Source organism: Phyllostomus hastatus, unplaced genomic scaffold (assembly GCF_019186645.2).
Source record: "Phyllostomus hastatus isolate PE091 unplaced genomic scaffold, TTU_PhHast_1.1 phas_contig_86, whole genome shotgun sequence".
NCBI classification, from domain to species: Eukaryota; Metazoa; Chordata; class Mammalia; order Chiroptera; family Phyllostomidae; genus Phyllostomus; species Phyllostomus hastatus.
This window is the reverse complement of record NW_025333977.1, coordinates 96,617,273-96,633,777: the sequence shown is the minus strand read 5'-3', so window position 1 is coordinate 96,633,777 and position 16,505 is coordinate 96,617,273. Positions and strand designations below refer to the sequence as shown.

Genomic DNA, 16,505 nt, shown 5'->3' with positions numbered 1-16,505 from the left:
TCAAAGAACTTATATGTACAACCCATGGGCATGAACTAAGAGGGGATCCTGGAGGGTTGGGGGTGCAGGGCAAAAGGAGGATAAAGGGGGAAAATTGGGGAAACTGTGATAGCATAATCGATAAAAATACTTTAAAAATATATTAAGTGCAAAAGTGATGTTTCTTGGTCATGTAGTAGATACTTTCTTTTTTATTACATATAAAATTTTATTTATTTATTTATTTATTTTATTTATTTATTGTTGTTCAATTACAGTTTTCCCCTTATTGCTCTCCCTGTCCCCATCCACCACCCCCTTCCATAGTCAATCATCACCCTGTTGTACATGTCTATGAGCCCTTTATACATGTTCCTTTTTAAAGTGTATTTTACTGATTATGCTATTAGAGTTGTCTCATTTTTTCTCCTTTTTATTCCCCTCCACCCTCCAACCACCCCCAACAGAATTGCCCCTCCCCCTTAGTTCATGTCCATGGGTCATACATATAAGTTCTTTGGCTTCTACATTTCCTATACTATTCTTAACTCCCCTGTCTATTTTGTACCTACCATTTATGCTTCTTATTCCTTGTACCTTTTCTCCCATTCTCCTCCCTCCACGTCCCCACTGATATCCCTCCCTATGATCTCCATTTCTATAATTCTGTTCCTGTTCTAGTTGTTTACTTAGTTCATTTTTGTTTAGGTTCAGTTGTTGATAGTTGTGAGATTGTTGTCATTTTACTGTTCATATTTTTTATCTTCTTTTTCTTAGGTAATTCCCTTTAATATTTCATATAGTAAGGGCTGGTGATGATGGACTCCTTTAACTTGACCTTATCTGGGAAGCACTTTATCTGCCCTTCCATTCTAAATGATAGCTTTACTGGATAGAGCAATCTTGGATGTAGGTCCTTGCCTTTCATGACTTGAAATACTTCTTTCCAGCCTCTTTTTGCTTGCAAGGTTTCTTTTGAGAAATCAGCTGACAGTCTTATGGGCACTTCTTTGTAGGTAACTCTCTCCTTTTCTCTTGCTGCTTTTAAGATTCTCTCCTCTTTCATCTTGGCTAATGTAATTATGATGTACCCCTGTGTGTGCTTCCTTGGGTCCAACTTCTTTGGAACTCTCTGGGCTTCCTGGGCTTCCTGGAAGTCTGTTTCCTTCACCAGGTTGGGGAAGTTCTCTTTCATTATTTGTTCAAAGAAGTTTTCAATTTCTGCTCTTCCTTTTCTCCTTCTGGCACCCCAATGATTGGATGCTGGAATGTTTAAAGTTGTCCTGATTTTTAATTCTTATTTGTTCATTCCGTTCTGATTGAATGTTTATTTCTTATTTGTTCATTCTGTTCTGATTGAATGTTTATTTCTTCTTACTGGTCCAAACTGTTGATTTGAGTCCCAGTTTCCTTCTTGTCACTGTGCATTAGTTCCCTGTACATTTTCCTTTATTTCACTTTGCATAGCCTTCATGCTTTCCTCTATTTTGTGACCGTACTCATCCATTTCTGTGAACATCCTGATTACCAGTATTTTGAACTCTGCATCTGATAGGTTGGCTATTTCTTCATGGCTTAGTTGTATTTCTCCTGGAACTTTTATCTGTTCTTTCATTTTGGCTATATATATATATTTTTGTCTTGGCCCACCTGTTACGTAGTAAGAGGTGGAGCCTTAGGTATTCACCAGGGTGGGGCAACCCTCTTTGCTACATTGTTGTGCTATATATGTGGGAGGGGTCTGGGAGGGAGCAGTGCTGCTTCCTCAGCTCTTGCTTTGCTTTGTGTCACTTCAGTCATTCCTCACAAGTGGATTGTGCTTTTTCGGGTGCTGATTCCTGGTTGGGTGGGCTTGTGTACATCCAAGGACCCTGCGGGCCTTTTCAATGGACTCTCCTGTGAGACTGGGAGTTTCTCCCACGGCTGCAACCCCTGCAGGAATTTACAGCCAGAGTTTTTCAGTCTTTATTTAACAGCACTGAAATCCTGGATTTCATGGTCTGTCTCACTCCTGTTGTTCTTCCTTATTTATCCCCACGCAAATGTGGGACCAACCGGTTAGCCAGCCCCCACCTCTGCCTTGCCACATGTCCTCTCTGCCTCCCCAGCTGCCCAGTCTGGATGAATGTTTCTTTTAGCTCCCTAGTTGTCCGAGTTCCATGCAGTTTGATTTTCTGGTATTTCTGGTTGTTTTCTGTTTTAAAACTAGCTGTTATCCTTCCTTTGGCTGTGCAAGGAAGCTAAGCATTTCCACTTATGCATCCATCATGGCCAGAACTGGCTTGTGCCTTTTAAATGTCTATGTTTATTATTTTCTGAGAATGTCCTTAGTTTTAGTTTTTGGCACAAGAGCTCATCTTGTGTTTTTCCTACCCTTGTTCTAGAATTAGGCACTTTTCCAGTGAGTCCTCCTTACATTCTTTAGTGGGAAATGTCATTTTAAAACAATAATGAAGTGTCATTGCTTCTAAGCCCTTATAACAGAGCTAGATGTGTGTGTGTGTGTGTGTGTGTGTGTGTGTGTGTGTGTGTGTATGAGAGAGAGAGAGAGAGAGAGGGAGGAGAGAGAGAGAGGAGAGATGCATACACAAGAGTGCATGTGTGAAAAATCCTTGAGTTTAAATAGTACTTCCAATTCCAGTCTAGCTCCTAAGAGTCCTTGTTTGTTTTTCCCTTTTCTATATTTTTGTCTCCCTTTTTCTGTTTTGAGAACCTGGCTCCCAGCAACATGAATATTATATACTCATTTGCTGAATCTTAAAGTATACTCAAAAGAGTTTCAGAATTACTAGACCCATACCAATACAACAAGTAACATTTGTTCATGATTATTTGCTGGGGTGTTTTTTCTTTATATCAAGGTAATATAGCCAAAGCACACTCTTCAAAAGTTACTTGGATTAGTTCCTTTTCTTCTCCCCTCCGTGATTTTATTAATTTGAAATAGAATTAGGTTCATTTGTTTCTGTTATCATTCAGTCTTAGTATTTACCTCTCTCTACATCCTTTTAAAAAACATTATTTAATTTTTTTAATGTGGAATTTTAACACGATTTCCAAAGTCAAAACCATAAGGTGTGCTCTGAGGAGTTGATTTGCTCCCTAGTCTCTTCATCTTATCTCCCTACCTCTGATAGATAGTTCATTTGTTTTTGGTTTATTCCTTCTATTTCTTTTTGCAAAAGCATGAGGATACATGCATGTTTCCTTATCCCTGATATGCTTGTATAAAAGGTAATCTGTGTGTGCTCTTTTGTATTTTGCCATTTCTACATAAAAATATATTTTGGGAGTTACTTCATATCAGTTTGCAGGAATCTTCATTCTTTTTCACAGTGTCATGGCACTTCTTTATGTGTATGTGCACAGCTTAGCCAGTAAAGAGCCCATATTGGACATTTGAGTAGTTTCTGATCTTTTGAAAGCACAGATAATATTGCAATTAATAATCTTACACATAATGTGTTTTATGTCATTGGAGGTGTGTCCTAAGAATAAATTCCCAGAAGTGGGATCACTGTATCAGAGAATCAATGCATCATTGCTTTGTTAGATACACTGTATTGTCAAATTCCCCTCTATAGGAATCGTTTCATTTTGCATTAACACCAGAAATGTATGTGACTATTTCCCCATAGCCTCCTTTTTCATAGTGTCTTTTGCATAATCAAATGACCTTGTTGGGTGAACTGCAGATGGGTGAGATGACATCTCAATATTTAAATGGTGTTTTTCTTATTATGAGTAAAGTTGAATCTCTTTTCTTCATTTTGAGAAGAAATTATTTTAAGTCTACTGTATTGAAGTTTAATTTACATATAATAAATTCACCTTTTTAAAGCCAATGAGTGTTAACAAAATACACATCTGTGAAGCCACCATCATACTCAATCTGTCTTTTTATCTATCTATTTCCATATACTGTATCTATATGTTTATAGTGGTTGTGTTTGGTTTGGTATTTTGGTGTGTGGTTCTACTGGTTTTAAGAACTGTATAGACTGTATGACTGCTACCACAATCAGGAATGTGGCTGTTGCACTAAACACTTTCATCATCCCCCAGATTACCTGGTGTCACTCCTCGTAGTCAGTCCCTATCCCAATCTAATCCTTAGCAGCAATTAATCTTTTCTCCATCCCTACACTTTTACCTCATCCATAATATCATATACAGTGACTGGATTCATTAAGTGTATAATCAATTGGGATTGCTTCTTTTACTCAGCATAATGTCTTTGAGATTCAGCCCATGTTTTTGTATGTGATCGATAATTCATTTTATTGCTCTGTGGGAAGTCTACAGACTTTTTTTTCTTCAAATAACTTTTCAGAAGTGTATTGTTTGTCTTCTTCTGGAATATAAATGACAAATGTTAGACATTTTCCTACTGATCCCTGAGGCTCTCTTTTCTCTCCCTCTCTCCCTTCCTCCTCTCTTGGTCAAGTAGAATGTAAAACACATACACACGCACATAAAGTAGAGTAATTTCCCCACTCTGTGTTCTGTAGAGACCTCTAACTCCTGCTCCTCAGACCAGGAAGAGGAGGATTATTTGCACCCAGTGTATGGACCTACATTTCTGGTTTCAGGCTCTCTGACTCCAGGCCAGAATATAGCAGAGGAAGTAAAAAAGCAGGAAAATTTCAGCTGGCTTGGTGAAATTTAAGAGTTCTACTGTCAGCCTGCTGGGTTATTCTTCTGGCCTTTAGGTCATTTGTCCATGAATTCTTTCCAGGATTTTTTAAAAAGATTTTATTTATTTATTTTTAGAGAGAGGCAGGGAGGGAGAAAGAGAGGGAGAGAAACATCAATGTGTGATTGCCTCTTGCGTCCCCCACTGAGGACCTGGCCCATAGTCCAGGCATGTGCCCTAACTGGGAATTGAACCGACAACCCTTTTGTTCGCAGGCCAGTGCTCAATCCACTGAGCCACACCAGCCAGGGCCCGTCCAGAAGTCTTAACTATATTCAGTGGGAGAGACAGAATAGAGTCCATTTACTTCAAAAGACTCCATCAGTAAGCTCCTTTGAGAACAGTTTAAGTGGAAGATTGTTCAGACAAAGATAATTCTTCAAATAGGAATGAAACAATCAGTGAAGAATGTGGATAAACTAGATTTTTCCCCATTTCTTCATCTGTTACCAAACATTTTCCTTAAACCAGACATCTAGTATGTTTTCCACATTCTGATTTTAAAATTTAGACATTTGAATGTGATATTTTGTAAGTATAGATTTCAAAACCAATGTTTTCTTTTTAATATTAGTTTTTAAAGTGCTACAGACATTTTGATGCGTTATCTGGACCTTTTGACCAAGAGAATGTGACTTATGGTTCTGATAACTGTCATTTGAGTACAATTTACAATTATTATCAATGGGTCCTCATATAACCCAGGAAGTATGAGAGCAGATTGGCCTTTGTGTTGGCCCTTTCAAGTGAGTAACCTTTCATATTAAATTTATAATAAAATGTTGGTGCAGGTAAACACTAGTCATATAACGTAATTCTTTGTCCTTCGCCAACACCATTTTGTTTTAAAGTTTTTGCTTGTTTATTTGTTTTTGTGTTCACAGATCTTTTCACGGATGCTGCTGAGACTGAAAAAATGGCCAAAAGTTTGAAAGATTCTGAAGGAGTTTATTTTGTTCCATCTTTTAGTGGATTGCAGGTGTGTACAAAATATTCAATGGCAATTAAATATTCTCTCCTCATACCCACACCTAAAATTATGTATCTATCACTTTCTTACCTGAAAATTTGGGCACTCAACAGAACTAAAGTGAAAGGTACATTCTAGGGCTGAGAAACCATGATTTAACATAGTATGAATTCCATCAAAGAGCATAGCAAATTCATCTGGCTTTTGCTTAGAACTTTATCGCTGTGGAAACTAAAGTTGGCAGGTTTACCATAGAACTTTTATATAAGACCTAGGGTTATTTTAAAATAAAGATTTTATTTTATTTTTTATTTTTTAGAGAAAGGGGAAGAGATGGAGAAAGAGACAGAGAAAAACCTTGATGTGCAAGAGAAACATCCATTGGTTGCCTCTTGCACACCCCCAACCTGTGACCTAGCCAGCAACCCAGGCATGTGCCCTGACTGGGAATCAAACTGGCAACCTTTTGCTTTGCAGGATGATGCTCAACTCACTGAGCTACACCAGTCAGGGCAGACCTAGGATTATTTTATCATGACTAAAAGTCATTTCCCAGTGGAGGGAAATATATCAGTGCTTAGAGGAAGTGTATCATTGACATTTAGAAAAATAGTGGAAAGGTGCAACATGTGCCCCCCCAACATCTGTATGTGTATATTTTGCAGTTCTTTATATTAAACACTTTTTATTGTTGTTCATATACAGTTGTCTCCATTTTCATGCCACCACGGCCCTCCACCCAACCCATGCCCACCTCTACTCCTTGAACCTACCCCTTTGGCTTTGTCCATGTGTCCTTGATATATGTTCCTTGATGGCCCTTACCCTATTATCCACCATTATCCCTCTCCCCCTTCCCTTTTTCACCGGCAGTTTGTTCTTTGTTTCATTTTTTTTTTAATTTTTTAAAAATTGTTGTTCAAGTACAGTTTTCTGCATTTCACCCCAACCCTCCTCACCTCCCTCCCATTTCTACTGCCCCCCCACCCCTGCCTTGTTATTGTCCATGTGTCCTTTATACTTGTTCCTGCAAAGCATTCACCCTTTTCCCCTGAAATCCCCTCCCCTCTCCCCTCTGGTCACTGTCAGTCTGTTCTCAATTTCAGTGTCTTTGGTTATATTTTGTTTGTTTGTCTGTTTTGTTGATTAAGTTCCTGTTAAAGGTGAGATCATATGGTATTTATCTTTCACCACGTGGCTTAGTTTGCTTAGCATAATGCTTTCCAGTTCCGTCCATGCTGTTGCAAAGGGTAGGAGCCCCTTCTTTCTTTCTGCTGTGTAGTATCCCATCATCTAAATGTACCATAGGTTTTTATCCATTTATTTACTGATGGGCACTTAGGTTGCTTCCAGCACTTGGCTATTGTAAATTGTGCTGCTATGAACATTGGAGTGCATAGGTTCTTTTGGAGTGGTGTTTTAGGGTTCTTAGGATATAATTCTAGCAGTGGAATTGCTGGGTCAAAAGGCAGATCCATTTTTAGTTTCTGAGAAAATTCCATACTGTTTTCCATAGGGGTTGTACCAGTCTCCATTCCCACCAACAGTGCACTAGGGTTCCCTTTTCTCCACAACCTCTCCAACACTTGTTTGTTGCTTTGTTTATGATGGCCATTCTGACCAGTGTGAAGTAGTATTTCATTGTGGGTTTTAATTTGTATCTCTCTGATAGCTAGCAATACTGAGAATCTTTTCATATGTCTCTGGACCCTCTGTATGTCCTCCATGCAGAAGTGTCTGTTCTAGGCCTTTGCCTATTTTTTAATTGGGTTGCTTGTGTTCTTAGAGTGGAGTCGTGTAAGTTCTTTATATATTTTGGAGATTAAACCCTTGTCTGAGGTGTCATTGACAAATATGTTTTTCCCATATGGTTGGTTCTTTTTTTATTTTAATACTGTTTTCTTTAGCCATGCAGAAGATTTTTATTTTGATGAGATCCCATTTGTTTATTCTTTCCTTTATGTCCCTTGCTCTATGGGACATATCAGTGAAAATATTGCTGTGTGAAATATCTGAGGTTTTCCTGCCTATGTTTTCCTTTAGGACTTTAATGGTGTCATGACTTATATTTAAGTCTTTTATCCACCCTGAATTTTTTTATGTATGGTGTAAGTTGGTGCTCGAGTTTCATTTCTTTGCATGTAGCTGTCCAGCTCTCCCAACACAATTTGTTGACGAGGCTATTTTTCCTCCATTTTATACTTCTGCCCCCTTTGTAGAATATTAATTTACCATAGAGACTTGGTTTATTTCTGGTTTCTGTGTTCTATTCCATTGGTCTATGTGTCTGTTTTTATGCCAGTACCAGGCTGTTTTGATTACAGTGGCCTTGTAATACAGTTTGGTATCAGGTATTGTGATCCCTCCTATTTTGCTCTTCTTTCTCAAAATTGCAACAGCTATTTGGGGTCATTTATGGTAAACCAGTTATAAAAGAGTTCAAAATTTAAAAGTTTGGATCATAGAATTTAGAAGCTGGTGAAAAACAATTAGATCAGAATGCTTTAAATCTCTAAAAATACCATATTTCCTAACTAGATTTTTAAACGAGCATTACTTCAATATTTGTGATAATTTTTTTTTTGGTGAAAAAGAAAGGAGTTATTTATTCAAGTTATACAGGCTAAAAGTAATGACTTAATGTCTTTGTTAAAATCCCAAAGTCCCTTGAAACACCCACAAGCACACACAGTCCTTCCTTCCCCCCTTTGCCCAGTCTGGAGTACCGTATCTCAGGAAAAGAAATAGAAGTCTGTGGCTTAGGCAGCTCTTGGTTTTTCCTAGTAATTTGTGCTCAGCTGGCAGGCCTTCCTTAGTTCCCAGCACCATTGGTTGTGTTGCCAGGATCTCCAGCTAAAGCCGCGTGGTGATTCTTCTCATGGGTGCGGGGTCTCCAGCTAAAGCCGCATGGTGATTCTTCTCATGGGTGCGGGGGTGAGGGGGGGTAATCCCCCTTTCTGGGAGAGCCACAGCAGCAGCAGCAGCAGCAGCACCCAGAGGGCTAGCTTGGAGCTTATCGTGTCCTGGTCCCAAGTCCAGAGCAGATGGCTGCGAGGTTGGCCTGATGCTCCTAGAGCCGAGGCCTGGTGGTGGCTGTGGTGGCCGGGCAGTGACCCGGTGCTCCCAAGTCACTTACTGGTGGCCCCTTCTCTGGCCCTGGCTGCAGAGCCGGCTGGGGCTCAGAGCTGCAGGCGGCTGCATTGCTGGCGGGTGTCTATGGGGCTACGGCTGGGCAGGCGGCCACGGAAACTCCTGTCCTGTCCGCGCTGGCCCCTGCCTGCCCCCCCCACATGGCTGCAGGAGTTTCCAGTTAGCCAAAACCGCATGGGTCTGATAATTTTCTTTTTTTAATATATTTTATTGATTATGCTATTACAGTTGTCCCCATTTTTCCCCCATTTTCCCCTGTTGCCTTGTACCTCCCCACCCACCCACCCGCATTACCCCCTTTAGTTCATGTTCATGGATCATACATATAAGTTCTTTGGCTTCTACATTTCTTATACTATTCTTAACCTCCCCTTTCTATTTTGTACCTATCATTTATGCTACTTATTCCCTGTACCTTTCCCTTCATTTTCTCCCTTCCTGCTTCCCACTGATGTAATCTCCATTTCTCTGATTCTCTTCCTGTTGTAGTTGTTTTCTGTTTGCTTCTGTTTTTTTAGGTTCTGTTGTTGATAGTTGTGAGATTGTTGTCATTTTACCGTTCATATTTTTTATCTTCTTCTTTTTCTTAGATAAGTCCCTTTAACATTTCATATAATAAGGGCTTAGTGATAATGGACTCCTTTAACTTGACCTTATGTGGGAAGCACTTTATCTGCCCCTCCATTCTGAATGGTAGCTTTGCTGGATAGAGCAATCTTGGATGTAGGTCCTTGCCTTTCATAAGTGGGAATACATCTTTCAAGCTCCTTCTTGCCTGCAAGGTGTCTTTTGAGAAATCAGCTGCTAGTCTTATGGGAACTCCTTTGTAGGTAATTCTCTCCTTTTCTCTTGCTGCTTTAAGATTCCTTCTCTTTCATCTTGGGTAATGTAATTATGATGTACCTTGGTGTGTGCTTCCTTGGGTCCAACTTCTTTGGGACTCTCTGGGCTTCCTGGGCTTCCTGGAAGTCTGTTTCCTTCACCAGGTTGGGGAAGTTCTCTTTCATTATTTGTTCAAAGAAGTTTTCAATTTCTTGCTCTTCCTCTTCTCCTCCTGGCACCCATTATTCAGATGTTAGAATGTTTAAAGTTGTCCTGGAGGTTCCTACGCCTCTACTCACTTTTTCTGAATTCTTGTTTCTTCATTCTGTTCTGGTTGAATGTTTATTTCTTCCTTTTGGTCTAAACCGTTGATTTGAGTCCCAGTTTCCTTCCTGTCGCTGTGCATTAGTTCCATGTGCATTTTCCTTTATTTCACTTTGCATAGCCTTCACTCTTTTTTCTGTTTTGCAACCATACTCATCTATTTCTGTAAGCATCCTGATTACTAGGGTTTTGAACTCTGCATCTGATAGGTTGGCCATTTCTTCATGGCTTAGTTGTATTTCTCCTGGGGCTTTGATGTGTTCTATCCTTTGGGCCATATTTCTTTGTTTCAGCAAACCTGTTATGTAGTAAGGGGTAGAGCCTTAGGTATTAGTTAGGGTGGGGCAACCCACGTCACTGAGTTGTGGCACTGTATGTGAGAGAGGGGTCAGAGAGGGATCCATGCCACATGCTCGGCTCTCCAAGGCTTTCAGTCACTTTCCCCACTACCCACAAATAAATTGGGCCCTCCTGGTGCTGATTCCTAGGAGGGTGGTTTGTGTATATTCTAGGACCCCGTGGGTCTCCCCAGCGAACTCTCCTGTGAGGCTGAGAGTTTCTCTGGCCACCACAATTCCCACAGGTTTTCTTAGTCAGAGGTTTTGAGGCTTTGTTTCCCCGCAGTGGAATCCTGCATTGCGTGGTCTGTCTCACTCCCCAGTTGTTCCCCCCAGTTTATCTGCACTCAAATGTGGGACTACCTGCTCTGCCAGCTGCTGCCTTGCCAGGAGTCCTCTCTACCTGGCTGCCCATCTCCACCCCTCCTACCAGTCTGGATGAATGTTTCCTTAACTTCTTGGTTGTTGGACCTCCATACAGTTTGATTTTCTGGCAGTTCTGGTTGGTTTTTGTTTTTAAATTGGTTGTTGTCGTCCTTTTAGTTGTGTTAGGAGGCACAGTGTATCCACCTATGCCTCCATCTTGACCAGCAGTCCTTTTCTTTTATATACTGTATTTTGAAGTTTATAAACGCCTGTGGAGCATGCATTGCTTCCTCTTCAGGATGATGTGAAGCGACTGAAATATCATCCAGGACAGGACAGGAATTGAAGCAGGTTTGCGTGGCTGAAGTGTAAGGAGGAAGATTAGATGCATAGTAATAAGCAAAGGTAGGATTTACTTAGGTTACTATTCTTCCCATGTTTAAAAGTGTGCTGGTAGACTTAGTGACTATTTTGGCAACTCTGTGTTTCACTTTTCCATCAATTCATATACCTGTAAAAATCATATGTAATAAAAAGATTAAGACAAAAGATTAAGATTATTGCTGAAGCCCAGAAGATTAGAGAAAACTATTACCGATGAGGTTCTAAATTTCATGTTGATAACAAAATGTCCCTGTTCTGTCATGATTGCAACCTGGCAATATGTTAGGGTGGGGAGTGGAGAGGGAAGCCTGTAAAGCCCAATATTTTCCAATGTAAAATGAAAGTCCAAACTGGAAACCAAAAGTTAATTCAAAGCATAATAGTGTGTTGATCGTAAGCTGTTCGGTACATAGGAGAGAAATCATCTGTAAGGTGTCTATGACAACAACTAGAGAAAATGAGGGATAGGGGATGGGAAGGAAGGAAGAGACAATTAATTATCTGTGATAGTTTTAGAATATTGTCACTGCTATGGATAATGGAGGGCAGGATGTTAAAGGCTCCTCATAGCCTAATATCTCAAGAAAGTCTGCTAAGGAAGGGTCATCAGGGAAACTTTGAGGAGAGGGAGGGTGTCTGGGACAGCCACTTCAGAGAATGGCAGAAGGAGTGCGTGGGAGCACCTGGCAGCATGCAGGTTGGCATCGGCTGGTGCAGTCATCGTGGCTTTGCTCTAGCAGGGCTGTGGTCTGGGGAGGGGGATACTCAGAGTGTTACTGAGAGGTATCAGAGGCTAGAATCTGTGGTTGTGTACTTGACATTAAAGTTACTGTGATGGTGGCAGTAGTAGAGTGGACAGGACTGTGAGCCCAGTGCCGGTCTTCAGAGGATGAGTTCCGCTGTAAGAAGCAGACTTATTGAAGCCCCCTTGAGGGGACCTGCTCTGTTCACATCCTCCTGAGGACTGGGATTAGAAAAGAGTTGGCAACCAGCTTGGCAGTTCTGAGTGTTCTTTGTGGTTCCTGCAATGTGGGTCTGCTTTTCTCTTCTCATTATCAGCTTTGTTCTGTATCCTTTCTTCCTCATAACTTCTGCTTAACTGTCATTATTTCCTTATGCTTACTGCTTCTTCACAACTTGTAAATACACACAACATTTTTCCACATTGCACATCCTTTTAGTTTTATCCATTAGTTCCCACTGATGGTCCTTTTCTCAGCGTTTCCTAGTTCGGATCTCCAGGGAAGGGAATCTGATAGGACTACCTTGTTTTTTCAAGCTTTAAACAGACGAGTCAGGTGTGCTCACTCCTTACAGTTGTGGTAGTGGCAGTGGGACCAGGACATGAGAGCTGGCTGTTTTAGAAAACAGGGCCTGTGATTTCAAACAGTTTCCTTAGGATGTGATGTGGCCAGCAAGTACTGTGAATGCCATCTCTGGTTCTGTGGGCGACTGCAGTGTCTGAGCAGTGGGGAGGCGAAGGGGAGTATGGCATGATGTTGCTGTGGACCTAAGTACATATGGGCGGAAGGGTAGTGTCTGCTAACAGCAGATACACAGTGGCCTAGGGTGGCTGGACAGGTTAGTACAATTTCCTTCTGGTACCTGTGCTGTGCAAGCCTGGGAACCTCCGCTGAATAGCTACAGCTGAAGCCATTTGCCCAGCTCAGAGCCAAGTTTGTTACAGTAACCACAAAATAAGTGTAGAGAGCTTCTCAGAATTGGTTATGGGTTAGGGGAATTTATTTAACAGTAGAAAGACACATTCAGAAGGTGCAGTGAAAAAGTTATGAAGAAAGTAGTAGTGGGAAGGGTTTGGGCAAAAAAATAGTAGTAATAATAAAAAAATAAAAATTGTAGTGGTAGCTAATCTTACTATGAATTCATACTCTGTCCTAAGTTCTTTACATGCATTATCTCATTTAATCCTCAGTAACTCTGTAAGATGCAAGATGCTTTTATCATCTCCTTCTGAAGAGCAGGAAACTTAAGATTTAGAGCTGTCAGATCACTTGTCCAGTCTCACACAGCTACTGGGGGGCAGATCTGATTTTAGAATCCAAGCATCTGTCTCCAGAGTCCATGTTATAATCACTCTGCCATACCAGTTTATGGTAGAGCATAAACACGGTGATGACAGAAGTACACCATCGGTGCCAGGCAAGCATGCTTTTCAAATCTAGGTTGACTAGGACAAAAGGCAGTGTCACATTAACCATCCCACAAGTCCCAGCAGGTTAGGCTGATATCTGTCTCATTGGTGAAGATGGCCTGCTGGGGGCAGATAGTCTGTGCCCTGGGCAGGAGTCTACTAGTTTTGCCTGGGTGCCAAGTAAAACTTGGCCGAGTCTTGCTGTTCCTAGTTGGTTGATGGTTCTGGGAGGCTCGGTCAGTGGGATCAGCAATGACATATTAGGGGTGTGGCTGGAAGCTCTCTGCCTCAGCAGGTTGTGCCCAGGCCTTGAAAAGGATCTGCCCAGTGTTTCTTCTGCCACATCATCCCAAGGGGAGACTCACTCGGACTAACTAATACAGAGACACTGTAACCTGTAATGACATTTTTAAGTTTCTGTGGATTTTATTACTCCTCAAATGGGCCTGTTATTAATGGTAAGTCATATTCATAGTTATTTGTACAAAAAATGATTTCAGGCCATGCATGCCAGCATTTTATGTGGTATATCAGAAGTAGTTTTTATGCAAAGAAACCCCATAGCATACTAGGGATTAAATGAACTGGCAGAGTCTGACCTATCTTTGTTTTAGAGAATTTTGTCACCTGATATAGACCAGCTTTCCTGTATAAATCAATTTTTACTGAGTGAATCATCAAAAGATGTTATTGAATTTGACAATTATCTAGATAAATTCACAATAGGAGGAAAAATCATAGCTATAGTAAAGATAAGATGTAATGTAGAATTTCTTCAGTTAAGTAGAAGACATGATTTGTTCATTGATTCAATAAATGCATATTCATCAACAGATGGGTATTGACCCCCTGTGGAGAGCCCGATACAGTGCTGAATGGAGTTTCAACAATCACACAAATATATGTAATTATAAACTGTGGCACATGATATGATAGGAAGTTAGAGGCTCCCATAGAAATATATATTTGGAGATGTGGTCTACTGTGTGCGGTCAGGAGCTTGAGCAAATTTAGAAGGGAGTAGGATTAACTGGGAGAAGAGGCAGTAGATAGTGTTCTGGGTAAACAGAGCATATGTCAGTGCTCTGCTAGGTAGCAGGTTCCTCTTCTAGGGACCATCAGTTCCTGGCAGCACCTGCATGTCCCTGTCATGACCTTATGTAGTAGCTGTGTTGGAACTCTTCTGTTTTTTTTGTTTGTTTGTTTTACATTTTATTTATTTTTAGAGAAAGGGGAAGGGAAGGAGAAAGAGAGGGAGAGAAGGATCAGTATGTAGTTGCCTCTCACATGCCCCCTACTGGGGACCTTGCCTGCAACCCAGGCATGTACCCTGATTGGGAATTGAACTGGTGATCCTTTGGTTCGCAGGCTGGTGCTCAATCCACTGAGCCACACCAGCCAGGGCAAGATTTTGACTCTTTTCAAGACAGATGTTAGGGTGGGTCATTTCTCATACTAGGCAATAAGACTGTAAGCTAAGAAATCGAAGAACTTAGCTTGAGTGTCTGACAACATATTGGTTGTAAGTTATGACACTGAAAACCATATTTTTTGCATTATTGTTCTTTTTCTTGAGTCTAATTTATGTCCTCAAAAAGCTACTTTACTTAGTAAACAATTTCAGTGTAAAAACTTTACAGTTGGAGAAGATGAAGGAATACCAGGATTGCTTCTCATTTCCCTCATTTATAAAGCTAGGCCTTTAATAATTTGTTACTCTGTGTTTCAGTCCCTTTCCTTGGTATGAGCTCAAACACAAGGATCAGCTGAGCCCAATATCAGTGACTCAAACTTGCTTAAGTCCTGTTAAAAAGTTATCATACTATTTCATACATTTTTGGGCTATCATTTATTTTAAAACTACTTTTATAGGGATTTTAAAAAATGGTCATGCCCTTATTGTATACTATGTCTTTAAGTCTACAGATGTAATTTAGAACAATAATAATATATTCCTACTATCTCTTACTTCAGGTTCCATTAAATGACCCCTGTGCATGTGCCTCTTTCATGGGTTTGAAGCCTTCCACTAGTAAATACCATCTTGTACGAGCAATATTGGAGTCTATAGCTTTCAGGTACCAGAACCTGCTCTAATCTCCTTTCTCCCCCATTTTTGTATTGCCATTTTTAAAACTAATTTTTATGAAACTGGAAATTTCTTAATATTAATTGAAGGTTTATACATTTAGTTTAATTCATGTGATATTTGACATAATATGTTCTAACCACTAATTTTCATAGTATCTCCTATTTTTCATATTAAATAGTACCAGTATCACTTAGATTTGATCTCTGAAATATAAATTATTTTTTATTTTTTAGTTTTTTAAAAAGACTTTATGTATTTATTTTTAGACAGAGGGGAAGGGAGAGAAGGAGAGAGAAAGAGAGAGACAGAAAGAGAAACATTGATGTGAGAGAGAAACATCAATCAGTTGCCTCTCGAACTTTCAACCCAGGCATGTGTCCTGACCAGGAATCGGACTGGCGACCTTTCGCTTTGCAGGATGATGCCCAACCAACTGAGCCACACTGGTCAGGGCAGTTTAATGATTTTTATTTATTTTTGAAGATTTTATTTATTTTTAGAGAGTGGGTAAGGGAGAGAGGAAGAGAGGGAGAGAAACATCAATGTGTGGTTGCCTCTCATGTGCCCCCTACTAGGTTCCCTCTACTGGGGAACCCAGGCATGTTCTCTGACTGGGAATTGAACTGGCAACCTTTGGTTCACAGGCCCAAGTTCAATCCACTGAGCTACACCAGCCATGGCAATTTAATGATTTAAAAATATATATCCAATTTCCTAAGCATTAGAGATTAAAAATTTGAACTTTCAAAGGTTTTTGTATCTTTATTCATAAAGGAGAATTTGAATATGCTTCTGTGAGACTCAAAGACTGAATCATCAGAATTAATCTTCATGTATATTTTTCTGCTCTCTTTGTGATGGGGTAGGTGTAGCTTATTAAAACTAAGAATGTTCCTGTCATAAATATGGAACATTTTAATGTGTAACATTTCCTGTGATTACAAAATGATTATTTTTTCATTTGGTGAATTCTATTAGATGTTATTTATGGTATGTTTCTTAATAACTATTAAATGGGTTTTGGCTTTATACTTTTATTCGTAGGAATGGTTATAGATAAAATTCAGTTCAGAAATAAAAATTATGCTCTTTTGTATCAAGGTGATACAAAAGCACAAGGCCCAGAACTTCTTGTTTGAGCATCCGTTAGCTACTTCCAGTTAGCATAATGTATTTCTGTAATACTTTCTTTGCATATTTTATATATATGCAAATAAAACCACAGTTTTTAA

The 16,505-nt window shown here is 40.0% G+C and overlaps 1 protein-coding gene across 1 annotated transcript in view; it reads left to right on the top strand.

Moving 5' to 3' along the window:
- The window catches only part of GK5 (glycerol kinase 5), a 102,652-nt gene that overhangs the window by 81,352 nt on the left and 4,795 nt on the right, over positions 1 to 16,505 (top strand). Inside the window, exons 12-13 of the mRNA XM_045851255.1 lie at positions 5,560 to 5,654; positions 15,156 to 15,259. Of these exons, the coding sequence (XP_045707211.1) occupies positions 5,560 to 5,654; positions 15,156 to 15,259 (199 nt within the window). The remainder of the gene's footprint in view (positions 1 to 5,559; positions 5,655 to 15,155; positions 15,260 to 16,505) is intronic.